Source organism: Balaenoptera borealis (genome assembly GCF_965194805.1).
Source record: "Balaenoptera borealis genome assembly, chromosome: 8".
Taxonomy (NCBI): Eukaryota; Metazoa; Chordata; class Mammalia; order Artiodactyla; family Balaenopteridae; genus Balaenoptera; species Balaenoptera borealis.
In genome coordinates this window covers 22997388-23024392 of record NC_138865.1, presented here as the reverse complement: position 1 = coordinate 23024392, position 27005 = coordinate 22997388, and the positions used below count along the sequence as shown (strand labels likewise).

Sequence of the window (27005 nt, the reverse complement as noted above, 5' to 3'; positions counted from 1 at the left end):
TGCAAATGAAGCAGAAATCAGGACCCACCATGATCTCCACTGATTCTACTTGTCTAAATTAGGGACCTCCATGCTCCTCAGGTGCCCTAGTTGTTCACACTGAGGACTGTCATGCCCCAGTGACAATATCATAAAGGGTGAAGAGACTGTAATAAAAGCAACAGTAGATGCTAGAGACATGTTCTTGAACATGTACATTCATGACAGTATAGCCAAGTAAATATTTCACATATTAAGAAAAATTAACCAGCTAGTGATTAAAAAGTACAATCCCTAAGTGAATACCCAATTCCACCTGCCAAAAGGGATGTCCAATGATGTCATAGGGGATTTCCTATAAGACTCAAAGTGCCCTCTCTATAAGGTACAGGCAAGACTCGAAGCTCCAGGGTCCGGAGAGGGTAGGGTAGGAGGGGGAAGGCAAGGTGTATTCTGAAAAAGAGAATATGTGTAGAACACACTAGGGATATCAGAAAAGGCTACTGTAGATGACTTTAACCCAGGCCTTGGTCCTCCACTCCCAGTGTCTACTCTAAAGATGAGAACCTAAGCTCACCTAACCCATTTCTGACTTCTGGGTGTTCCACACATGTTTCTAAACTCTGGAGAATGGAGACTGTCTATTTTGGGCAGAGTGAGAAGAAATGTGGTCAAGACAATATACAAAAGATTTAGAGAAAATGAGGACATGCTTAATTTTTGGATTTGAATATACTGCAGTGGTCTGTCAAAATATGTGTGTGCGTGTGTGTGTGTGTGTGTGTGTGTGTGTACAGTTTTTGTGAAGCTTTTCTAACTTCAGAAGTATAAAATGTTACTAACCCAAAACATATCATTTAGAGGTTAAATTACTTATCTTTTTGTTATACTTGGTTTTGTAAATTTGAAATAATCATCATTAGTTTGAATTTTTGTGTTAATTATTCTGAGTGAAGTCGGCAAAGGTGGATGGAAACTATAACAAATTAAATATTCAAAATTAAATAAGTATAAAAAAAGTTCTATTTCTGGGTTGATGAAAGTAAAAAACTTATTATATGGGAAAAGTGGTGTTCATATTTGCAACAATGTGGATGAATCTAGAGGACATCATGCTAAGTGAAAGCCAGACAGAGAAAGGCAAATACTGCCTATTATCAATTATATACAGAATCTACACAGAAAAAAGTCAAACTCATAGAAACAGAGGAGTGTTTGCCAAGGGCTAGGGTTGGGGGAAATAAGGAGAGGGTGGCAACAGGGTACAAACTTTGAATGAGAGGAAAGTCTTAGGATCTAATGTACAACATGGTGACCAGAGTTGATAATACTGTATCGTATAACTGAAATTTGCTGAGAAAGTATTGATACAACTTAAATGTAAATATGCGAGATGAAAAAACGATGGAATTGTGAACAAAGGAGATTGTGAGAGTTAAAATCGTTGGGAAACAGCCAAAATCCTGGGAGAATTTCAGAGTTTCAAAGGCTATGAAAATGGTGGGTTCAAGCCGAGATCCCCAAGAGATCTGAGGAACCAGGAAAAATGTGATTTCCAGGTGGAATGAATAGAAAATTGACTAAGGTCTAGAAGACCCATGAGGGTGGAGGGATAGAGCTGTGGGGCGGATGGTGGGGAGGGGCCGTGGTCCAGCCTCCTCCTCTATTACTCCCTCCCCCACCCTCAGGAGCCCTTTGTGACCAGACCACAGCTCTATGATGTAGGCCTAGGACTTCAGTCCCCAAGTACACATCCTGTGCTCAGTTGCCTGAAGCCAGCAATGTGATTCAGATGATGGAGAATCCTCTCTTTTCTCTGAAAAGCACTTTTGATACTTGGCTGTACTCCAGTCGCACTTCCTGGGCGAGTGCCACCATCCTTGGCTTTCTGTGTGGACTGGGGCTCTATTTCCTGTTACTCTCCTACCTCCAGAATAATCTATCTTCACCACCTCCTAGGAAACATGGAAACATCACGAAGGTAAGGAACCCTTGGGCCAGACCCACAAGCACATGCTTCTCCCTTCTTTTCTATTATTATTTCCACTTTTCTGAATCAACTTCAGAGACTCCTGAAATGGGAAAGAATAGGACATCTACTCCTAAGAATAGGACGTCATCCCTCTAAGGGCAAGCCAGCCTGGGCAGGGGATAGAGTGAACACTAGGATTTGTATCCAAAGATCTCAGACCAGTTGTCCAGGTGTGGTAGAGGGCTCCAGGGCAAGTCTCACACACAGTGACCAGAGGTCGAGGACTGGATACTGAGTTCAATCTCAGCCAGAGGACAGGCCCATGAGCAATGGATCACCAGCTGTGAACATGTGTCTCGGATGAGGGCTGATCTGCTGGCAGTGCTGAGGCCCTGAGAGCCTCAGAGCGGGGGTTGGAGTGGCCCTGGCCTCGGGAAGCAGAGACCCACCTGTTGGAGCTCAGATGAACCCGTAGTTCAGAGAATGTGTGTGTTTCTTGAGCAGAGGAACAGTGACAAAAGAAATCCAGGGTGAATCTCACATTGAAAATCCTTCTTTATGTTCTTCAGAGAAGGAAAACAGAAAATATTTTTATCCTCTTTAAAAATGAGTGAAAGGAAAGAAAAACCACAGAGCTCTGTTAGTTAAATGTAAAAAGTCATATTATGTATGGACACTGAGTGTCTGATGCTTGTCTAGAGAGGGGAGAGTGAGAATTGGGTCCCAGGTCCTCGTTTTTTCTGTCTCTCAGCGTCAGACGGAGTGGAGGGGGAAACGCAAGGTTAAGATGAAAAACAGAGCTTCGAAAGGTAAGTTGTGCCATTCAGCCCTGTGTGCCCCGAGGGTTAGGCCCCATCTCTCCCAGCCCTGAGGGCCCACTCCACAGGCTCCGAGGAGGCCAGTGGCAGGGCCTGTGCCTCAAGAAGCAGAACCCTCAGGGAGCTTCCTGGGAAGGAGAGCAGAACCCAGATACTTCCCAGATTCCATGCGCACAATGAAGCAGTAAGGGGCCCGGAAAAGGGTGTGGCCCAGCAGGGGTGTGTGGGCTACAGTGGACCAATAGATTGCCTGGATTGGGAGGAGGGACCTCCAGGTCCGACCGTGGACAAGTTGTTTAACTTTGCTCAGATTCCTCTGTGATGTGACCCCTGCCCATTGTCCCCCACAGGGAGGATGTGAGCGCAGCAAGGGGTAATGGATATGGAAGTACTTTGTAAATGATAAACCCTTTCATGAGCTTCGCCATCACTGTCAGGGATCTTGTGGCCCTGGACGCTGGTGCTTGGGCTCCAATCTCCCAATGGTGTCCCCTTAAAGGGACACAGCACTCAGCCTCCTGTAAGACCCCCTAAGCCCTTGCCTTCACCACCATGACCCAGTCTGCTGTTTTCCAGTTTTCAGAGATTGCCTGGAAGAGGTTCGGGCCCTGACTTCACTTCTACAAAGGTAAAGAATCTTCCCCTTCTCTCCTGGGTTCTTCTTCCACCCAAAGCCTATGGTGTGACACCTGGGCTGCAGGCAGCCTGGGGCTGAGCTGGGAGGGGGAGCGCTGAGGGTGGGGTATGGCCAAAGCCCTGGGGTGAGGGACAGCAGAAGCACTGTGAAGTCAGCATGGGGGCCGTGGAGGGCCGTGGGCCACAGGTGCCCACCCCTGCCTGGCCTGCCCAGCCCTCCTGGCCCTGGGGGCTCCTGGCTGCAGCTTGTGCCTCATGTCTCCTGAAGCCACGTGGGGAGGCTCCCTGACAAGGGCAGCTCTCATCAGCTCTCCTATCAAGACCCCCCTGGTGAGGTGTGCAGAGCAGCGTCTGTTGGAGCCCACCAGCCCTGCAGGGAACCTGCAGAAGAGGCTGTTCCTGCCACGTGCCCATCAGCTGCCCTGGCTCCTCTGACCCAGGGCTCTTTACCTGTGGCCTCCACCCTGTCAAAAGAACCTCAGGACCAATCCAACTTGAAGAAAATCACCCTTGGCACTGTTGCAAAGAGCTCACCTCCAGGTAACTCTTTTTTGGCATCTACCATCGCAGCCATCTTGAGTCTTGGCCTCGTATGCTATCCCATTTTGTTCCTGTCCTTCTGGTGGAAGACTACCAAGGCCTTGTTCTTCCCCACCTCATCACAGAGTGAGTCCCGGCAAGAACACCTGTCCCACCAGCCACCAGGGGCCCCGTTCCAGGAAGAGCCCACAGACAAGCAGGTAGAGACTGGTAGCCCCTCACTTGTCAACCCTGAAGTCCAGAAGCTGCTGGAGATTCTAATCACCAAGAAAGTAGAACTAAAGATTCATAAGGGGAAAGAAAAGGATGGGTCATTCTCGGAACAAATGAGCTCAGACTACCACCTGAACACTTTAGGGAATGCGTGGAAATCACTGGGTGCTGAGCAGGACAACACAACCCCTCAATCTTTCTGGAACAGGAAAGACAAAACAGAGCAGCTACCCGGTCCTCGGCAGCTCTTACACTCCGAGGTCTTGAGGGACCACTTGGAACTGACATACACCCAGCTCTACTGGGGTCACCCCTCTCTGCACAGCGAGTCCCTGGTGGCTACTAGGAGCTCTACTCAACAGCAGGCACCCTTTGTTTTATTCAGTGGAGTTTCTAATGGCTTTCCAGTTTCAATTCAACTTAGAATACCTTTAGGTCCTTCCCAGGTCGCAGTCTTGCCCTGCCCGGGGGTCCCACCCCAGCCTTTCACTCAAAACTTGCCTCCGTGCCAGTCCCCACCTCTGGCTCAGATCCAGGCCCAGCCCTACCTCCCATCTTCTCTCCCATTCAGACCACCTTATTCTCCACCCCAGATGAGTACCTGTGGACTAGATTGTCCTACATTTCAGAACAAGACACCATATTTTATCCCAACTGAAACTCAATGTCTGAAATGCCCCTTGTTGCAGAAGCAACTGAAAAGTGGGAAGCCTTCATCCTCTGTGGTCAAAAGATCTCAGAAAGGCTTTAGCCAACTCAGTCTCAACCTTCCCCAAGAGAGGGGGCGCTCTCAGGCCGAAAGGTCAGTTTCTATTCATCATGAGGACTTAATTGGCCCTGATCTCCAGAAGCAACATCTTCAAAAGAGGCTCATCAAAGATCAAACCAAGAGGGGCCTGTGCCTCAGTATCCACCTGTCTCTGTCTCTGGAATTGAGTTCCTCTCAGCGCCAATTTTTAAGGACTTATCAGGCACAGGGCAAGCAGGGACCCTGGCAGCCCTCTGCTTTTACAGGCAAAAGGAGACTGGACCCACAGAAGATAAGGTCCAGGCGCCCTAGGAGATCCCATAGGAAGGGTCAAATGCAATTTCAACCAGGGAAGGATTTCGGCAAGGGTCTAAGGCCATGTCTGAGGAGGATCTCAAAAGCTTCCTCCAGGGCCAGGCTCCCAGGGAAGTTTCTGCAAAGAAACTCTGAAAAGGAGTCAGAAAGATACCTGATGAGGCCCTTGATGAGTGACTCTGGAAACTGTTTACCCAGTAGCCCAGAGAAGAAACATCTAGAAAAAATCTTGAAAGCCCATTTGAGCACAAAGTTGATGCAGATTAATCAAGGTTTGATCCCTGTGATTGTGCGTCAATCCTGGCTTGCTGCCAACTGTGTTTTTTCTAAGCCCCACCCTCACGAGGAAATCAGAAATCTAGCACCCTTGAAGTCTTGGAAACCCTGTGTAAACTCCTCCCGTGTGCTTTCCTTCCTCAGTCCAAGCATTCGGCAGATGCTGGAAGCACATATTATAAGGTGGCGGGTAAGGCACAGGTGGGGCCTACCCGAACAGGCCTTTGAGCCCATAAATCTCAAGCCATGTGGGGCTCAACCCTTGTCCTCTCCAAGGCCCACCGTTTCCCCCTCTGCCACCTGGCAATCTGGGGCACACTCAAAAGCCAACTTTGCTAATAAGTTCTTGGGAAAACCTCAGCCCCATCAGGGAATGAAAGTGATAACAAAAGCAACAGTTCCCACCCTGGTGAGTCCCCTCCCTGTTCCCTCACCTGAGCATACAGAAATCCAGAGGGCCCTGGGAAAGACTTCACCTGGTGACAGGTATGGGCCCTCAGAGGCCCCTCTGACTGGACAGGAGGGCAGACTGCCTTATCAGGTGCCCACAGTCAACCTCATGGGCAGAAGCTGGGAGAATGGGACTGTCTTGGGGTTTCCAGCCGCTAGGAAAACCCTGTCACTACCAACAAAGTCAGTTGCCCAACATCCAAAGGAGCCATGCCTTAAAACACAGGTGGCTCAAGGCCGTGCCACTGGTGAGCTCCTTCAAGACTCTCACACTGATGTGCTCCTTCCTGCAGACATCTTGGCTTCTCATAGGTCTCTTTCCAGTTCCCAGAGGGAACATGCTAGTGAGGACGCGCCAGCTTTCCAGGTGGTGCCATATGACCTCAACGTGAGTGAACAGAGCAGCCAGGGGCAGCAGAAATTCAGAAAACCAAAACTTAAGGACTCATTTAAGAGCCAGAGTGAGATGTCTGTCCCAACTGAGGAGTGGAGGGGCTTTAAGAGGCTCCAACCTGGAAAGCATGAAGAAATGAGGAGCAGCCAGGGACAAGAGGAACCCAGGAAACCAAAAATTAGGGACCTGTGTAAGGGCCAGTTTGCCTCAGCTGATGAGGGGGTGGTCTGTGAGAGGCTCGAACTAGAAGAGGATGAAGAAATGAACAGCCAGAGCAAGATGTCTGCCCCAACTGAGGAGCGGAGGGACTTTAAGGGGCCCCAACCGAAAGAGCATGAAGAAATGAAGGGCCAGAGGGAGGTGCTCGCATCAGCTGAGGAGTGGAGGGGTTTCACGAAGCCCCAACCAGGACAGCATGAAGAAACAAGAAGCCAGAGCGAGACACCTGCCCCAGCTGAGGAGTGCAGGAGCGTTAGGAGACTGCAACCAGGAGAACACGAAGAAACGAGAAGCAACCAGGGACAACAGGAACCCAGGAAAGCAAAGGTTAGGGACCCGTGTAAGGGCCAGTTTGCCTCAAGTGATGATGGGGAGGTCTGTGAGAGGCTCAAACCAGAAGAGGATGAAGAAATGAACAGCCAGAGCAAGATGTTTGCCCCAGCTGATGAGAGGGAGGACGATTGGAGGCCCAAACCGGGAGAGTATGAAGAAAGGTCTTCAGGACTAAAGGCTTCTCAAGCAAGTGGGATGAGCCACGCTTCTCAGGTCAGGGAAAGAGGAGAGTCCCTTGGGAGCAAATACCCCCAGCTCTCGCCAGAGAAGAGAGAGCTTTCACCAGAAAGCCACAAATGGACAAGGCACTTTCTGCAGTATCTTAGCCACAATAAAAAAGGCAAAGGAACAGAAGAATCCCTTCAAAAAGGCAAGCCTGTATCAGCCACTGCTCACCACCAGGAACCAATCAAAGGCAAATCTGTTGTAGAGAGCAGGGCTATTGATCCTCCGGCGATTGGAACAGCTGTTGGACAGGTCCTAGTAGACAAACTGGGGCTTCACCAAGGACTCTGTGCCTCAGAGTTAAATCAGCACCCAGAACAGCTCCAGGCCCCAGCAGAGGGGCATTCCCACTACCACAGGGTTCTCTCCTCTTCAGAACAGAGAAGAGTGTTGAAAGATACAGCCTACAGTCACCAAGCCACCTGCAAGGACCACAGCTACCTTAACAACAGCAGGCATACCAGAGGCAGGGGCGACAAGTTGGCCTTCCCACCCAGGGAACTGGAGTCCCCAGTCAGACCCTGCCAGCATAGACCAAGGGTGGCAGGTGACTCAGGCCACCTGCGCCATCATCCAACATGTCCTCAAAAATGTGTTCCCTCTGGTCAAACAGAGCGTGCTTCTCATGCCTCTCCTGGTAGGAAAGCAGTGCAAGGAAAAGCGCAGTTCATGCAAAGAAAACCTGTTTCTTCTCACGTTAACACATTGTCTATGTGTTAATGGCTTCTTCCTACCACAATTTTTGTTTCCCAAAATAAATGTTTCTTCTCATGAGAGGTGGTGGCCTCTGTCTGTGCCCTGCTGGGGGGAAGGAAGGGATCAGGGTCCACTCTTCCCAGGTGCCTGCTTTGGCTTCCAGATGGGATGGGGCCATGGAGGGAGGTTGATCCCAGCGTGGAATACCCATCCTCCCCTCAATTCCCTCACTGCATTTAAGTTTCCATAATAGCAGCATTACAGAAACAAGCAACAGCATTCAGGACGTGTCAAGGTGAACTAAACCTAAAGACCTCCCCCTTCTCAGGAACCAGCTCAGTCCTCTCCTGCTCTCTCTCTACCTTGAACTTGTGGGACTGTAGGGGAGGGGTCTGCAGAGGCTGAAATTCCCCTCAGGCTCCAGAAAGTGTCAGAGACAAGTTCACATGTCAGAATAAGGAGAGGAGTTTGGGGGCAGTGCTAGCCCAGAGTCCAGACGTGGCAGAAACCTTGCCCCCATGTCTTGGTGGGGATAGATGATGCCTGCCCTGGAAGCTCCTTCTCTCCCCGACGGAGCTGGGATTGAGGTGGGCCGGGAGCGTCACCCGTCCTCTGTCCTTCTCACACCCTGGAGCAGCGGTGAGGAGGAGGACCGCGCACTCCCAGGTCTGAGGGTGTGAGGTGATGAGCATGGAGGCCGCCGAGGGCCGTCCACCCCTGCCCCGGAGGAGAGGACAGCCCTACTCACAGTGCTCACCGCCCCCTGGGGAACGAGCAGGGGTGTGACTGTGTGTGCAGTCACCTCACTGTCTGTCATGTGCCCCTAGGGTGGGATGCAGGGGAAGGAGGCAAGTGGCAGAGGCGCCCATAAATGGCGCAGTGACCAAGGAGCCCCTGGCGTCCCACCACCGTGTACAGGCCCAGAGAAAAGAAGTCAGGGGCCAGTGGCTTATGGTGGCCCCAGCCCAGACTCTCCCCCTACTCCAGCTCCCGGAGCCCAGACAGAGGGAAGGCCCCTGGAGCTCCTCCACAGAGGGCCAGGCTCCCAGAGGCCGTGGAGCCCCCAAGCAGGGAAGGTTCACTTCCCCACAATGTATTTAATCAACTTTCACAGGACTGGGAGCTCACGACAGACTCGCGGTCTGTGACCTTTACCTACACGCGTGGCCCAAGGAGGCCCCCAGGGGACAAGTGGGACTTAACAGGCTCAGGGACTGTGCTGGGGTCATAGCAAGTCTCACCTGCTGTCAGCCTTGCTCACCCCAGAGCCTGGAGGGGGAAGAGGCCAGCAGACAGGATGTGTCACCCGGCGGGCGGGAAGTGACCTGCGGAGAACGAGGGTGCCGTCAGCTCTCCTCCCCGGCCCGTCCACACGGGAAACCAGGGAGACAGGAGCAATTCTACAGAGCAATCTGGGGCTCTGTGTCACAGTCACTCCCGTGCTGCAGAGTCCTGCTCCAGGAGGGTCCCCTGATCCAGGTGACAGCTTGAATGGCCCTGCCCTACGCCTGTCAGGACCCCAACATGCGGGACCAGGACCTGCTGAGGGGGAGCGGCCACAGGCCTGCTTGTGCTGTGGTTTCTCCCTGGAGCCAGGTCTCACCTCTGGGCCCCCTCCTCCTCCGGGGCAGACACAGCACTGGGGGCACAGCCAGGGGCCCTGGGAGGGGCTGGGACCCAGAGCACAGAACAACTTCCAGAGCTCAGGAGAGGCTGGCACAGAGCGGGGCCCCTGAGCCTGACTGCTGCCGGGTCCTCTCAGGGGCACCAAGAGGTGAGTGCTGGGTTTGAGGGTGCCGGACGCCCAAGGCACCTGTCGGGAGAAGTGACACAGAGGGACACTGACAGAACAGCAAGAAACAAGAAGCTGCAAGTCCCTTTGCCCTTCTCCTTCTGTGAGGTGCAGAAAGGCCAGCAATGGAGGGCCCCCCACTAAGAGTCCCCACAGGGGGACCCACACTGACCCCACACGGGGACCCACACTGATACCACACGGGGACCCACACTGATACCACACGGGGACCCACACTCACCCCACACGGGGACCCACACTCACCCCACACGGGGACCCACACTGATACCACACGGGGACCCACACTCACCCCACACGGGGACCCACACTGATACCACACGGGGACCCACACTCACCCCACACGGGGACCCACACTGATACCACACGGGGACCTCTCAGAGATAATACATAGACTTCACAGAGCCCTCTCACAGGAGCCTTATACACAGAGCCCTCTCACAGGAGCCTTCCGCGGAGCCCTCTCACAGGAGCCTGCCGCGGAGCCCTCTCACAGGAGCCTTCCGCGGAGCCCTCTCAGAGGAGCCTTCCGCGGAACCCTCACACAGGAGCCTTCCGCGGAGCCCTCGCTGAGAAATCTCAAGGGAACTGCACGCAGTTCCATGCAGTCCACACACAGGCGCCCAGCGCCCCGGCGAGACCACGGAGACCCTTCAAACAGCGGCCTGACACCCACTCAAATGAGCCTGAGCCACCAGCCGGCTCTGAGTGGATCCCAAGCCATGTAGCAAACTGAAGGTGCAGGAGATCGGTACCAGTGCCCCCAGAGAAAATTCTTGTGTAGTTTTTAATTACTGCTGAAAAAGAATTACAGATTCCCCATGAAAACCCGCAAAATCGTTTCCTTCACAGGTTTTAGTTAGCTTGAGCTCTGACTCACAGTTGAAAGAATGACAGACTTTGAAAAGAAGCAAAACTCTGCCAGCATCTAATGAGGGAAAAATCTTTGTCCAATTTTAAATATCGTTCAGTCAAATGGCATCAGGGGGTCACATGCTTTGTTTTGCTGGGGACAAGTTCCTGCACTCAAAGTGACTTCTCTCCTTTGGAAACATGATGTAGAGAGGCCTACAGCAAGTGGGATCCATGGTGAAATGAACCAGCAAAGAGGCATCTAACCCCTACTTCCTAGCTGTGCAAATGGCGTGGGATTTCGCACAGAATAGCTTGTGCCAGGTTTGTGAGGTTTGCTTTATTTTTCAATGAAGTGAGCCACCTTATCAGACACACGAAGCTTATTCACAAATGTGACAGATGTTTGGCAATATCTCTATTACATTATCTGGCATATTTGTACTTAACTGCCTAATATTAAATGATATTGTTTATTTTACTCCTTTTAAAATACAGTAGTACAGTCAAGATGGTTGTATGGGATGCATGTCTCTAGAACGTGAAAAAATCCTAATGTTCACCTGTGATAACTTAAACTTCTGAACCATTTAGAAGAATTCATAGTTTATATAATTATAAGAAACGTGCATTTTCCAAGACTCAGGAAATTTATATTTTATTTATTTATTATAGGGCTACAAAAAGGATACATTGCTTAAAAGAATTTTGAAATCTTAGAAAATATGTCACTTAATTGGTGCTTGAAATATATATTACCTCATATCGCTTGGGAATTGGCATTTTAACATCTGTTAAAGAAAGTATATCTTTAATCAGCATTTCTATTATAATAATAATAGAGGTCTCACTGTCTGCCTAATACTTTCCAAATTTTGCACTCAGTTGAGACTACATATTTCTCATTGGTCATAAATTCTGTTGCCCTTTACATGGTAAAAACTGGATAATGTACAGATGTCAAGTATTATGTCTGGTTAAGTCTCTCAGGTCACTCTGTGGGGTAACAGTGTCATGGTCCTTTCTCTCAAAAGAGAGGAGTGAGCTGATGTGAGGGCCCTGTGTATTCTCTTTAATTAAGAAAAACAAATATTCAGGCTGTAAAATGTTTTACAAAATCATAGCTATTAATTTTTTGAAATGTGCTCCCTTTGTGACATTTTCTTATGTTACTGAATCACAGAACTTTGGAAAGTAGCCACAGATGTCCTCTAATAGCCAATCAATAGTATTTACTAACTAGACTAGCTCGTCGTTTTCCTATAGATACCCACAACTACAACATCTCACATTCATGAAAATGACACTCTCTTCTTGGAAGTTTAAGCTAATATTTCTAAACCATGTGTTTGAGATAAAACTAAATTCTAGTAAGAGGTATTATAAAATAATGTAATTCCCAACAAAATATATGAGGATTTAGGAAATACTGGCATGTTTCAGAGGAAAACACAGTTGCCTCATCTCATCCTGATAACAAGAAATTTGAGTGACACAGCTCTTTGGTCTAAGCATTTGTGTGTGTGAGTGTGCTTTAGCTGGTCCTCTGGATGGGATGCATTAACATTCTTTTTTTAAGATTTGTGGGCTAGAATATTTTTACATAAGTGATGCATAGGATATGCGGTTTATAAATTAGGCTCTATGACCATTCTCATCCGTCATGGAATGGAACATGAGGGTAAACAGAACAACCGGCACAAACAGTTTCTGGAAAAACCATTACATTTCCTTGAACTTTCCCAGTAGAAGAAAAAAGGGGGGGACTTCAGGTAGGCAGCTGAGATATATTTGCCCCACAAATAAGTACATACATTTTAGTCTATTAAAACTGGAAGGACTCCCCCAAAGCTATCTGATGAAAGGATTTGCAAAGAGTAGATCAAGAAGGACAGGCAGGTCTAGGGTCTGCTGGCCACGGCCAGGATACCACCTAAAAGATTTGTCCATAATTGAAGGAGGAACTACAACTTGGCCAAAGTGATGGGTGCTGCTCCTTCCCTCTATTTACTCCTAGATGACCCTGCCTTTCACCACCCTACACCCTATAGCCCTCCTTCATTGTCTGTCTGGGGACTCACTGCGGACTTTAGATGAAGGAGATTAGGTGAGGAAGAAGAAGAGGAGAAGGAGGAGAGCAGGAGTGGGGAGGGAACAGGAGAAGGAGGATGATGAAGGAAAGTCATTACCAAAAAATGACTGTGGCCTCTTCTGTAGTCTGGTCACCTAATGAACAAATGGGGACCCTGAGACAGAGAGGGATTCCCCAAACCATACAGATATTCGCTTTCCACAACTGACTCAGACCAAATGCTTCCTCTGCTACATCATATAACCTGTGTGAAAGAATCCTTTTCATAGATCATCCAGATGATAAACCTAGTGTAAATTATTTCCACCACCACGAGGTTATGGCACGTATTACTGTTTTAGCAAAAAAAAAAAAAAAAAAAAAAAAAAAATTCATTTTGCCACTTAAAGTATTTAAGAGTATACTACCCTTCTTTGATAACAGTCCGTTATTTTTCATCATAACATGGCTTAAAAGGAAAAGAATAACAAGAGAAAGAAACTTCCAGGAAAAACAATGCAATGTAGTGTGATCCACATCCACTTCTCTGGATAGAACTCCATCATGAAAAACATTAACTCTCTGAATCTTGAATCCACCTGCAATTCAAGGTCATCCATGCAGATTTTGAGAGTTGAAGGCAAACGTACACAAAATCCAGTTCCTGGAAATACCATCCCTGCTTTGCCCCCATGTCCCCACACACCCCCTCACCTGAGCAGCATGGAGTTTCACTAAGAGACTTCTTGATGGGGAAGCCCGCCAGTCAGAGTGGACAAGACAGTATGCTAGGAGGCAGGAAGAAAATGTTAGAACTTCCATTTGCATTCCTCCTCATCTCATTCTTTTAAAATTCCTATATCTGTATAATCTTTGTCTTGCATATAAATTACGGAACCATAGAACATGCATTTAATTTGCAAATGCATAAATATACACACTGGATCTTCATGCTCAGAAAACTTTTTACTGAGTAGGAGAAGGATAGAAATGTTGGAGAACACTGACATGAACCAGATTCCTGGCCTTTTCTAAGGAATCAAACCAGAATCCAAAACAGCCATGGGCTCTGGCCTCTGTCAGGCAAAGCACATGTGTGTGGCCTGTCCAGGGAGAAGGAGAACCATGAATAAACTCTAGAATATCTGTTTCACCAAACTCTGAAACTCAGAGGGACCCCGTCAGCCCTGAGTTTCACCTTGTAGGCAGAGGGCAGATAACACAGGTAAGTGAACCATTCTCCCCCCACTTGCCTGCAAACACCATGCAGCTGTGGATTGGTAGGGACCCCAAGTCTGTAGTAAGAGCACAGATCCAGTTAGAATACAGTGCAGGAACTTCCGGACCTTCCAGCAGCATCAGAGCTGCAGGGGGAATGTGTGAGGGTGTAGAAGCAAGGGGGACCTCAGGCAGCATCTAGCAGAGATTGGTGAACAGCAGCACACACCATACCCAGGAGAATGGCTTTTAGTTAAGAATGCAGTGGTTTGCATTTACATTAGATTGTTGAAAGCGTCCTGTTGCTTTCGAGGCAAAATTCTGAAGGCAGTAGTTTTATTTACTAATTTAAAAAACAGGTTTTACATATAGAAAATCCACTGGAAGGTGTTTTGGATCAGGTAAACAGTTCTGAAGAAAGAAAAGAAAAATGGACTCATGAAGTCAAATTTATGGATATAGTGACTTGACTAGTAAGCAGGAGAGTAAAAATATTAGACAAAATTAAACATCAGATCAATATACCTAGGGTGCACAACCACTGATCACACTCACAAGCTGGCATATTGAGAAAGGGTCTCAGCTATTAGGCCAAGCAACTGCTGTGATCCAGCTTAAGCACAGGCAGATCGGATACACTTTCTCCCAATTCAGGGGTTTTAAGCTAAGATGAGGGGAGTTTAGTCAATAATGAAGTTTTAGTGAAAGCAGCATCTGTAGTTGTCAGCACTTGCCATTGGAAGATAATGTGTGAACAGCAAGTTGAGAAAGAGAAGTATTTCAGTTTTGATGCCAAAACCAATCACTTGAACACATTACTAGACGTAGAAAATGGACTTAAGAGTCTATACTGGTTGATCCACTGCACACTGCCTACATTACCCAGTAATCTTCAGTAGTTGTCAATATTTCACACACTCTGATCTCTAACACAGCGGGAAGGTCAGATATACTTGTCAAGGTCAAGCTGGATGCCAGTGAAGGACTCAGTGAAAGTGTGAAAATCTTGCAACTTGCCCTCAGATAGATGACCATCAAATGAAACATTTCATGATATGATATATAATAAATGATATATAATATGACATGACATGATTAATGTATCAATACACAAAGGAATGGTAAAAAATACTGATTGATATGATATGATATGACATATAATACAAAATATATGATATGATATGACATGATTGATTTATCAATACAAAAAGGAATGGTAAAAAAAATACTATACATTACAAACTTGAAAAAAGTGTTGCCTGATAATCTCTGGAGACATACTCTATTTTTAACTTCATCCCACATGGCTTCATGGGCTATCATGTCTACACTCTTTTTATTAGGGTAACATTTTTGCTTTTACTCAGTATATGGATAATTTAGCAGTGGTTAAATTCTTTTTTATTAAAACACTTTGTATTCAAATTATGAGCAGACTTTATATACAGTTTATTTGTGCGTGTGGATGTCTTCTTTGTTTTATGTCATCCCACTCTGATATCATTTCACCAGTTTCCTACTGAATAGAGTTGGGGAGGTGTACTGATAAGAGATTTAAATCCTAAGCAAAGGGAATCAACGTGCCCAGGCTGAGAAAGTATTTAAGGGAAGATGGATGAACTGAAATCTTACTGGTGGGTTTCACATTTATGAATTTTTACTATATCAAAATATAACAAGTATAAAATATGGGAGTAGGGGAGCTAAGCAAATCTTAGAAAATAAATTCAAGCTACCAATGCACTTACTCTGTTAATCTGTTTGTCCTTCATACAAACAGATGTATGGGTTTGGCTAGAAGACCTGTACTTTTCCATTGATTTCTAAAATTCTAGAATGATGCCTTCCAATTGAAGCTAAATGCTTCCCCCATGCTTCATTTGTCTTGTGAGAGAAAAAAAAAAAAAGCAAAAACAACAACAGCCCTGATGATATCCAGAGGTAAGCCTGGACATAAATACCAAAAGGTATCACAGAATACCAATGCCAAGCAAGATTACTCTGAGATAATGATGAAGTGAGATAAAGTGAAGGCAATTCACAACTGTTTTCTAAGTACAGAAAAAGAAGTCACTGTGCCATCCCCCCAAAATACCAAACACTCCATTCTCTTGGTTAAAATGAGTGACATCTACTTTGTTTCCAGTAATGGCTTTATTTTGACTATAGTCTTCCCTCTTGTAGCTAAAATTTATTGAGATGAATTATAGAATTGCCTTGGCTTTCAGCATCCAATTTAAAGTGGCCCATCACTTTTAGACCCTCTCCCAAGTCACCCAACTAAAGCCCAAATCTTGTAGTAGCTCTTTTCTAACACCCTCTTACTGAGACACCCCAGGATTCCCCATGGTGTGTGTCTTCCCTCACTGCCATGAGTAATAAATCCAACTTGTTCTAGACTAAATTGGTTCCCAGGTGTGTTCCTGGTTGTTTTGGCTGGAGAACATAGACGTTGGAATGATCTCATCCTAACCAGCTAACTCTGGCACCCCGTGGAGAACACCCCCATTCTTCAGCCCTTTCACTAAACACTGCTTACTCCAGAAAGCCTTCTCTACTGCCCCAATGAGGACTGGTCCCCTGTGCTGTGTTGCCTAGACCACTTTGCACTTCTTCCCTGTGACAACCACTGCATATCTTTTTTTTTTTTTAACATCTTTATTGGAGTATAATTGCTTTACAATGGTGTGTTAGTTTCTGCTTTATAACAAAGTGTATTAGTTATACATATACATATGTTCCCATATCTCTTCCCTCTTGTGTCTCCCTCCCTCCCACCCTCCCTATCCCACCCCTCTATGTGGTCACAAAGCACCGAGCTGATCTCCCTGTGCTATGTGGCTGCTTCCCACTAGCTATCTATTTTACATTTGGTATTGTATATATGTCCATGCCACTCTCTCACTTTGTCACAGCTTACCCTTCCCCCTCCCCATATCCTCAAGTCCATTCTCTAGTAGGTCTGTGTCTTTATTTCCGTCCTGCCCCTAGGTTCTTCATGACCTTTTTTTTTTTTTTTCTTAGATTCCATATATACGTGTTAGCATACGGTATTTGTTTTTCTCTTTCTGACTTACTTCACTCTGTATGATAGACTCTAGGTCCATCCACCTCACTACACTGAAAGCTCCTTGCAGGCAAGAGAGAGGAGTGAAGCATGTCTGACCACATTGCCAGTACTTACTCTAGTCCCTGATGAAAAGTGTTTATTAAAAGTTTGTTAATTAATGGACACAAGAATTAAAGTTTTCTAACTTACCTTCTGTATAAATCACAGGAGTGTAATGACATCTCTCAAGTAGCCAATATATTTTGAGAAGAATCTGTAAGAATAAAACAGCATTAAAAATTGATGTTTAATAGGGCAAAGAAAATTCCCAATTATTGAATTTATCATTTATTTTATATTTCAAATATGGATATCCTTGTAGCTTTTGAAATTTTTCATTGTAAAATTTAGGTGTTCACAGAATATGGATTAAAAAGCAAATTTACTTCGAGGTATTGTTTCTATTTTGACACAAAGTCATAAAAAAAAAAACTATTACCAAAGAAGATGTTTAAAATAATTTAAATATGTGACTTGTAACAGCTACATATATTGTAAATCTACTGTTCTAAAAATAAGGAGCAACTATCCCTTGTTTACTTTAACATTTAATATGCTGAACAGTCTGGAGAACCATTTATTTACTAACAAATATATGTAAAATAGGGTAGTGAAAAACAACTCCGTGTGCTTTTTTGACTGTTTGAAAATTATATTTGAATTACTGAAAAAACTGAAAATGTTTCAAAACATTATTTGAAAGATGTGTAAGAGAGAGGATAGGAAAATATGCCTGCATATTTATTGCCTAACAATTTAAATTACAAATATGGAGAGTACAAACTTTCAGTTATGAGTAGTTCTAGAAATTTCATGTACAGCATGGTGACTATAGTTAATAATAATGTACTGTATACTTGAAGTTTTCTAGAAGAATAGATCTCAAGTGTTCTCACCACACACACAGACACACAGGCACACACGCACACAAAAGATAACTATGGGAAATAATGAATATGTAAATTAGCTTGATTATGGTATGATTTCCTGATTTCACTTTGTGAAATGATTGTGGAATCATTTTCACAATGTGTATGTAGATCAAAACATTATATTGTACAACCTAAAAATAGACAATTTTTATTTGTCAATCATACTTCAATAAAGCTGGAAAAAATACACAGACGTATATATACAGATATATACATGTATACATATATATGTTTTGTGTATGTATATATGCACATACATATGTGTGCGTTTTAGCATCCTTAAATTTGCATTACCTATTCCAGTTTTTGCTGGAAAATACTATTTTTATTGTTCCACAAAACATAGCACACCAAGGTTGATCAGCAGATTTGAATCCCAAGTAACTGTCCTCTCTCTCCAGCAGTTTCTGACAGGTTTGCCTGTCCTTGGGTTTGGTGAATTCCCTCCCTGCTCTCACCTCCACTGGCAGAATCCCCAGCTTACCCCGACCCTCTAGTTACAGCCCTAATCCTCCAAAAATTTCATGAACATAAAGAAAGGTTTCTCCTCAGGAAAACACTGCATGGTTCTACTGTTGACCAACTATGGGTTTATAATATGATCAATTCATGTGATTTGTCTACAAACCTGGAAGGGCAAATTGAATACATTTTATTTTCTCTCAGAATAAGTGAAGGTACACATCAATCTACAAGTGAAAATAAAATTTCATTAAAATGTACTTAAAAAAGAACTCCTTGCCTAGCCCTAGATCCCAGAGGTTTTCTCCCAGGATTTTTTCTAAAAGTTTTATAGTATTATATTTTATATTTAATTTTGTGATCCATTTTTGAGTTAATTAGTGTGAAAGGGGTGAAGTTTGGGTTGAGTTTTTTTAGCCTGTGGACATCCGTTTTCTCCAGCATCGTTTGTTAAAAAGACTAGGCTTCCTCTCTCAGAACGAAATTAGTAAAGTGAAAAAAAAATGAAACATAAAACTGAAAGTGAAGATTTTTATTCTTTGTAAAAAAGTTTTAATATCTCTCCGTTAATAAACAAATAACAATTTATGGATAGAGTTATGTTAAACAATAATTTTGCAATTGAATCATGCTCAAAATCAACCCACCAAGTTTGAGAAAAAGACCTCGTTAACTGAACCGCTATGGAGACCAGCACAACTCCCAGGTATATTGGTGAATTTGAGAGAGAACTTGATAGCACATGGCCGCAGTTTACTTGGCTGAGTGCCACCTGCATAGGCACAAATGACCCAGTTCTGAAACTCATCTGGCTCCTGAGCAAACGAAATGTAAAGGACTATGTATTAGTTTCCTGTTGATGCATAACAGATTACCACAAGCTAAGTGGCTTCAAATAACACCCATTTATTAACGTATAGTTTACAGCAGGCTGGATTCAATGGTCAGAGTATCATAAGGCTGAGAGGAAGGTGTTAGCAAGGCAGATTCCTTGTCTGGAGGCTCTAGGAAGACATCTGCCTCTAGGCTCATTTAGGTTGTTAGAGTACGGTTCCTTGCTGTTGGAAGTGTTAGGTCCCTTATTTTCTGGCTGTCACCCAGAGTCCTTTCTCAGCATCTTAAGACCACCCACATTCCTTTTCATGTGTTTTCCTCTGCCTTCAAGCCAGCAATGATCTATCAAGTCACCTTGTACATCAAATCTCTCTGACCTTCTCTTCTGCTGCCAGATGGAGCAAACTCTGTACGCAAAGTGCTTACCTGATTGGGTCCAGTCCACCTGGATAAACTCTATGTATTAAGATCAATCCATTCAGTTTTAACTACAACTGCAAATTCTCTTCACAGCAGTATCCAGATTAGTGTTTGAATGAAGAATCAGAGAACAGGAATCTTGGAAAACCAGGTTTAGAAATCTTCCTACTATAAGCCTGTAATGAGTTAAGTGCATTTAAGCCCTTCTGGGCTTTCCCAGAGTAGTTGTAGTTGATGATGAAACATTCTAGTTAGTTACCATGTGATATTTACACATTAATCCTCTACATCTTCCTGGGACCTGCGATGTCCTCCAGCTCTTCCACATTCATCAGGTTCCATAAAGTTCCTCAAAGGCACTACCATCCTCACCTGGTGTGGCCGAAAATTCCACCAGTGGCAAAGCAGGAGATTCCTTGAGGTGCCCCTTGATGAGGGGCAGGAGAGATGACATGGTCTTCTTTTTTGCTTTGGTTTACAAAATTTAAAGACGTATCAAAATTTCAGAGCTTTTGTTGACAGTTTTTTTGTTTTCACGTCTAACTCTTTGTCCTCTCCTCCACGGGGCTCAGGCATCAATGAATGGACCTGGTCCAGGTGATGAATCTAACTAACAGGAACAACCAGGATTTGACCCGGACCAGACCTCCTCTAAGATGTCTAAGTTTTGGTCTCACTTTAACTCACGACCAATAACTTCACAAGGGCCCTCATTGTTGCCCAACAATTCTAACATATTCCTTTGTCTGTTCACTCTCTCATGCTCCTAAATTATTTCATACTTCACATCTTCTCTTTCTGAAAACTTCCCAAGTCTCCTCCTCAGTGACCACCCTCAGCTGATGACTTGCTTCTGCTGACTAAAAACAATTGCACAGCGTGAGAGTTGTGAGTTAAGTTTTATCTGGGGCAAAATGAGGACTATAGCCTGGGAGACAGCATATCGAATAGCTCTGAGAAAGTGCTCCAAAGAGGAAGTGGGGAAGGTCAGTATATATGTGATTTTGGTGAAGGAGGAGTACATGCAATCAAGCAGATATTTTTTGCAGAAGGTCCTGCTAGTTTCGTGAAGGTTACTGCTAGTCATGAGGAGCAGACATCACCATGAAGAATTTTTTAGTGCTTTTCTAAATATGAGGAGATGCAAGAATTGGGCTCATAAAATCATCTCCTGAAAATATCTAACTGTCTAAGGACCTGTTCTGCCAGTTTTTTCCAGAGCACAGAGTGCCTCATTTCTGATCTCCACCCTGAATTCCTTTCAGGGGGTGATGAAGGTCAGCAGATGCAGTGGCTCATAATTTAATTTTTGTAGAGGTAGATGGCAAGTGCCAATTTGTATGTGACATTTCCATAGGCCTGAGAAGACAGAAGCAATCGGAAGGCAACTTCCCTATTTTCCCCACATCTGCCCACCTACAGGCCATTGTGTCCATGCACCCTGCCTTCCCTCCTGACACAGTGGATTCACTGTCCATGCCCCGTTCAGAGACCAAACCTTCCACTTTGCACCAGAATCTATCTACTCTCTCCAACAAAAAGATACAAGGCAGTATACTGCCCCAGATATTCAACACCACCACCTCATGGATAAACAATAAAAATTTTATTTAATCATTACAATCAGCATACAATGGTACCATACTTTTTGCATCTTAAAAAATAAATACATAATACCTCCTTTGACCTCCATATCCACCTCTAAATACTCCTCCATTTCTCTTCTCCAACTTACATATATACTTGAAATTTTCTTTTTTTAAATTGAGGTACAATTGACATAGAACATTATATTACTTTCAAGTATACAACATAATGATTCAATATTTACATATATTGCAAAATGATCACCACAACAGATCTAGTTAGCATCCATCACCATACACAAGAATTTTTTTCTTGTGATGAGAACTTTTTTTTTTTTAATTTATTTTCTTTTGGCTGTGCTGGGTCTTTGTTGCTGCATGTGGGCTTTCTCTAGTTGCAGCAGGCAGGGGCTTCTCATTGCAGTGGCTTCTCTTGTTGTGGAGCACGGGCTCTAGGCACGTGGGTTTCAGTAGTTTCAGCATGTGGGCTCAGTGGTTGTGGCACATGGGCCCTAGAGCGCGCAGGCTTCAGTAGTTGCAGCACGTGGGCTCTAGGGCACACGGGCTCAGTAGCTGTGGCTCACTGGCTTAGTTGCTCCAAGGCACGTGGGATCTTCCCGGACCAGGGATTGAACCCATGTCCCCTGCATTGACAGGCGGATTCTTAACCACTGCGCCACCAGGGAAGTCCTGATGAGAACTTTTAAGATCTACTCTCTTAGCAACTTTCAAATACGCAGTACAGTATTATTAACTGTAGTCACCATGCTGTACATTACATCCCTATGACTTAATTATTTTATAGCTGAAAATAAATTTTATTTTAAATGAATTTTATTTTATAGCAGATGCAAACTATTATATACAGGATGGATAAACAACAAGGTCCTACTGTATAGCACAGGGAACTATACCCAAGCACAGGGAACTATATCCAATCTCCTGGGATAAACCATAATGGAAAATAATATTTTTAAAAATGTCTCTATGTGTATAACTGAGTCACTTTGCTGTACAACAGAGATTGGCACAACATTGTACACCAACTAGACCACAATTAAATAAATAAATAAATAAATAGGATGGCAAAGAGTAGAAATCAATCAGTCTCCTTCCTTTATGTTTAAAAGTAAGCATGCTGTTATGTTAAACAAAATTCAAAATTGAAATTACGTAAAAATTCCTACAGAATTCATTCTGCAGAAGAGGCTGAGGAAATAACAAGCATGGCAGCCATAGCAATACAATAAAATATGAGTCCTATGGGACCACAGAGCTCTTGCTATCATTAGCAGTTGAACAGAAGTGGAGAGTCAACATCAAATAGCAGCTACCTGGATCTGTAACAGCTAAAATAATACTCATATGATTATAAATATAAATAGCACAGGGGAGAGAAATGGGCGTGGGTTTAATAAATTGAAATTCAAGTATAATTCCAGAATGAAAACCAATTCCTTAGGACTGATTATGGCAAGATAGTTGTACTTTATATACTTTATCTTTTGGTACATTATTAGAAACTTGTGCAAACATCAGAGCACCTTATTACTTTTCCAGCACAAGAATTATTGATTATAAGAGACACCGTTAATACTTTAAGAGGACTAAAAGAGGAAAAATAAATACTAGATTAAATATGCACTTTAATTTTAAAATTCATACTGACTAGTAAGTATGAAATAGTAAGTATGAAGAACATGTCTAACCACTGAAGGATCACAGCAACAGTCTCAACATACTGATTAGTAATTAGACTATTTTAGTAGCTTCAGTCAGGGTGGATACCACATTACAAAAGGCACATTAATGAACAAATGTAGCTCTAGAGGAAAACAAACAGGAGATGAGGATTCTGAAAATTTTTCCTTAGAACTCAATGGCCATGTCTAAGATTGGCTGAGAGTATAAGACCTAACGGAGGAGTAGTAACATATGGAAGTAAGATCCAACTAGCTAAGAAAAGATAGGTGAATACCACGGACATTGGTTTTCAAAGAGGGATGTTTGTAATGAACCCAGACTCTCCTGGTCTGCCTGGAGCCCTCTCAGCAGAGTTGGACAACACTTGCAGGATGCTATACAAAACAACATCTGTGGCACAGAAAGTTTAACTAGAGGACTGACATGTGTGCGACCAGAGGACATGCATTTAAGAGGGACTTTAAGGATATCTAGTGTGACTCCACAATTCCATGGATGAGTTAACCAAGGCCCAAGGAAGAGAATAATAATGCAGTTGATAAAGAGCTGGGCTTGGTCTAATCCAACTTTGCAAATTTAGTGATAAGACTAAAATTCTAGAGGGTCACCACTTTTCATTCTGAGAGCCCTGAATTTCAAACTCAGAGCTGTTTTTTCTCAGGAGATGGGTTCTCAGGCAGCTGCTTCCTGAAGAACATACACTGCTAATAAAAGACTAATACACAATTAAACATTCTAGCAGTCCTCATTTATTTGGCTTACATCCTCATATTCCCCTTTAATATTTTTAGACACTATCAAGGTTTACAATCCTAATCCAGTATAAACTGTAAACACACACATATACATACACAGACAGGAAGTTTCTTTCAGAAGTTTCATAATTTTCTACGGTCTTTATTACAAAACTGTATCCCATGGAGTGCACAGCTTGGGAAGTCAACGGCATTTCCTTTCTAAATCCCTCTTTGTTAAGTCATGCCTTTAAGTGCACTTATAGCACCAAACTCAGGGCTATTAAAGGCAAATTGATAATTTTTCACGCTGAAATCTATCTATACTTACCCACCTATTTTTACCATGGTGGTACTCTCCAAAACTTTGAAGTCACTCAAGCTGATTTTTCCCAGAAGGAACTCATTCTATTAGTAAATGTTAATGCCAAGAATATAGATAATCACAACAAAAAGAATAAAATACCTAGGAATAAACCTACCTAAGGAGGCAAAAGACCTGTACTCAGGAAACTGTAAGATACTGATGAAATAAATCAAAGATGACACAAACAGATGGAGAGATGTACCATGTTCTTGGACTGGAAGAAGAAATATTGTGAAAATGACTATACTACCCAAAGCAATCTACAGATTCAATGCAATCCCTATCAAATTACCAATGGCATTTTTTACAGAACTAGAACAAAAAATCTTAAAATTTGTATGGAGACAAAAAAGACCCCAAATAGCCAAAGCAGTCTTGAGGGAAAAAAACGGAGCTGGAGGAATCAGACTCCCTGACTTCACACTATACTACAAAGCTACAGTCATCAAGACAATATGGTACTGGCACAAAAACAGAAATATAGATCAATGGAACAAGATAGGAAGCCCAGAGATAAACCCACGCACCTATGGTCAACTAGTCTATGACAAAGGAGGCAACGATATACAGTGGAGAAAAGACAGCCTCTTCAATAAGTGGTGTTGGGAAAACTGGACAGCTACATATAAAAGAATGAAATTACAACACTTCCTAACACCATACACAAAAATAAACTCAAAATGGATTAAAGACCTAAATGTAAAACCAGACACTATAAAACCCTTAAAGGAAAACATAAGCAGAACACTTTTTGACATAAATCGCAGCAAGATCTTTTTTGATCCACCTCCTAGAGTTATGAAAATAAAAACAAAAATAAACAAATGGGACCTAATGAAACTTAAAAGCTTTTGCACAGCAAAGGAAACCATAAACAAAACAAAAGGACAACCCTCAGAATGGGAGAAAATATTTGCAAATGAAGCAATTGACAAGGGATTAATCTCCAAAATATACAAACAGCTCATGCAGCTCAATATCAAAAAAACAAATAACTCAATCAAAAAATGGGCAGAAGACCTAAACAGACATTTCTCCAAATAAGACATACAGATGGCCAAAAAGCACATAAAAAGATGCTCAACATCACTAATTATTAGAGAAATGCAAATCACAACTACAATGTGGTATCACCTCACACTGGCCAGAATCGCTGTCATCAAAAACCTACAAACAATAAATGCTGGAGAGGGTGTGGAGAAAACGGAACCCTCCTACACTGTTGGTAGGAATGTAAACTGGTACAGCCACTATAGAAAACAGTATGGAGGTTCCTTAAAAAACTAAAAATAGAGCTACAATATCATCCATCAATCCCCCTCCTGGGCATATACCCAGAGAAAACCATAATTTGAAAAGATATGTGCACCCCAATGTTTTTTGCAGCACTATTTACAATAGCCAGGACATGGAAGCAACCTAAATGTCCATCAACAAAGGAATGGATAAAGAAGATGTGATATATATATATATATATATACACAATGGAATATTACTCAGCCATAAAAAAGAACAAAATAATGTCATTTGCAACAACATGGATGGACCTAGAGATTGTCATACTGAGTGAAGTAAGCCAGACACAGAAAGACAAATATCATATGATATCACTTACATGTGGAATCTAAATAAATGATACAAATGAGCTTATTTACAAAATATAAGTAGAGTCACAGATGTAGAAAACAAACTTGTGGTTACCAGGGGATAAGGGGGGGGAGGAATAAATTGGGAGACTGGTATTGACATATACACACTATTATATATAAAAGAGATAACTAATAAGAACCTGCTGTATAGCACATGGAATGCTACTCAATACTCTGTAATGGCCTATATGGGAAAAGAATCTTTAAAAAAAAAAAAAAAGTGGATACATGTATATATATAACTGATTCCCTTTGTTGTACACCTGAAACTAACACAACATTGTAAATCAACTATATTCCAATAAAAGATTTTTAAAAAGAACATAGGTAAATTGCTCTCCTCAAGAACCTTTATACTCTTTAAATTATTTCATACTGCATGACAGTTAGTAATAGCAAAGAAAAGTGATTTCAGTTACCCCACAAATTGGTACTATAGTGCCGTGAAGACACTTGATTGACTAGGATGTTAGTGCACTGTAATTTTCTGATTAATTAAAATATCTAGGTTTCTTAAAGTTATTTATTTAATGTAGCCAATAAACGGCTGATAGACACTAAATTTAATAAAAGAGGAGAAAATCAGGATCTCCAATACAGGGAAACCAAAATGGTTTAAAAAGTTATCATGCATTACTATTAAGATTAAACCTCAAGGGAATGAAGTCAGGGAAGATAGTGAAGTTGGAAGCACCAAGAATTCATCTCTCTACCTGGACAGCAACTGTACTAGGAGAAACTATCAGAGGTGGATACTTTGGAACTTTGGAGTTTATTTGAACACTTGTAACTTCAAGGGGATAGCTTGGCTAGGACATTTTCATTAATTTTGGTTTATTTCAACCATTAGGGTGGTTGCAGCTACTCAGCCCCCTACCCCAGCCCCATACCAGACAGCTGTGAAGAACGTAACCCAAATTTCTGGAGCAGCTTCCTCTGGAGCCAGGGTGGCCAATAAGATCCTTGTCATCCACATGTAGGTTCTTGGTTCTAACTGTGAATTACTGCTCTCACTGCTGAAGTGTGGATATGGAGGCTGGCCACCAATGTTCCAACTGCCACCAGCTGAAGTAATTTCCAGGAGGTTTAAAAGAGCCACCTGTTTTTTTGTTTGCTTGCTTTTTGTTTGTTTGTTTGTTTTTGATATTCAAAAGCAACTATGTATATGGGGGAATTTAGAAAGCCACCATGCATACCTAGGGAAATATGGAGCTCAGAAAAGACATGCAGAAGATCTTAAGCTTTTACTACAATACAAAGACACCTTATAGCAACTTTTTAAAGTACCAAACTCTGAGGAAAAGGGAAAATCTGATTTCCCCAGTTTCCATGTTATCAAATTCAAAAGTCCAATTTTCAATAAAAAAACAACAAGGCATACAAAGAAACAAGAATGTATAGCTGATTCAAAGAAGCAAAATAAAGCAACAGAAAATGTACCTG

At 43.3% G+C, this 27005-nt stretch overlaps 2 protein-coding genes across 2 annotated transcripts in view; one reads left to right on the top strand and one right to left on the bottom strand.

The window, feature by feature from the left end:
- Positions 1–27005, bottom strand: part of LOC309633727 (uncharacterized protein) — a 1009062-nt gene that overhangs the window by 206506 nt on the left and 775551 nt on the right. Inside the window, exons 15-16 of the mRNA XM_082402982.1 lie at positions 17025–17088; positions 13262–13335 (exon numbers count right to left, since the gene is read on the bottom strand). Of these exons, the coding sequence (XP_082259108.1) occupies positions 13262–13335; positions 17025–17088 (138 nt within the window). The remainder of the gene's footprint in view (positions 1–13261; positions 13336–17024; positions 17089–27005) is intronic.
- On the top strand, positions 224–8494 carry LOC309633774 (spermatogenesis-associated protein 31A3-like; the record flags this gene model as incomplete). Its single annotated transcript, XM_082403033.1, has 3 exons — positions 224–3397; positions 3674–7106; positions 8351–8494. The coding sequence occupies exons 2-3, from the start codon at positions 4272–4274 to the stop codon at positions 8492–8494; spliced, it is 2979 nt and encodes a 992-aa protein (XP_082259159.1). The 5' UTR covers positions 224–3397; positions 3674–4271.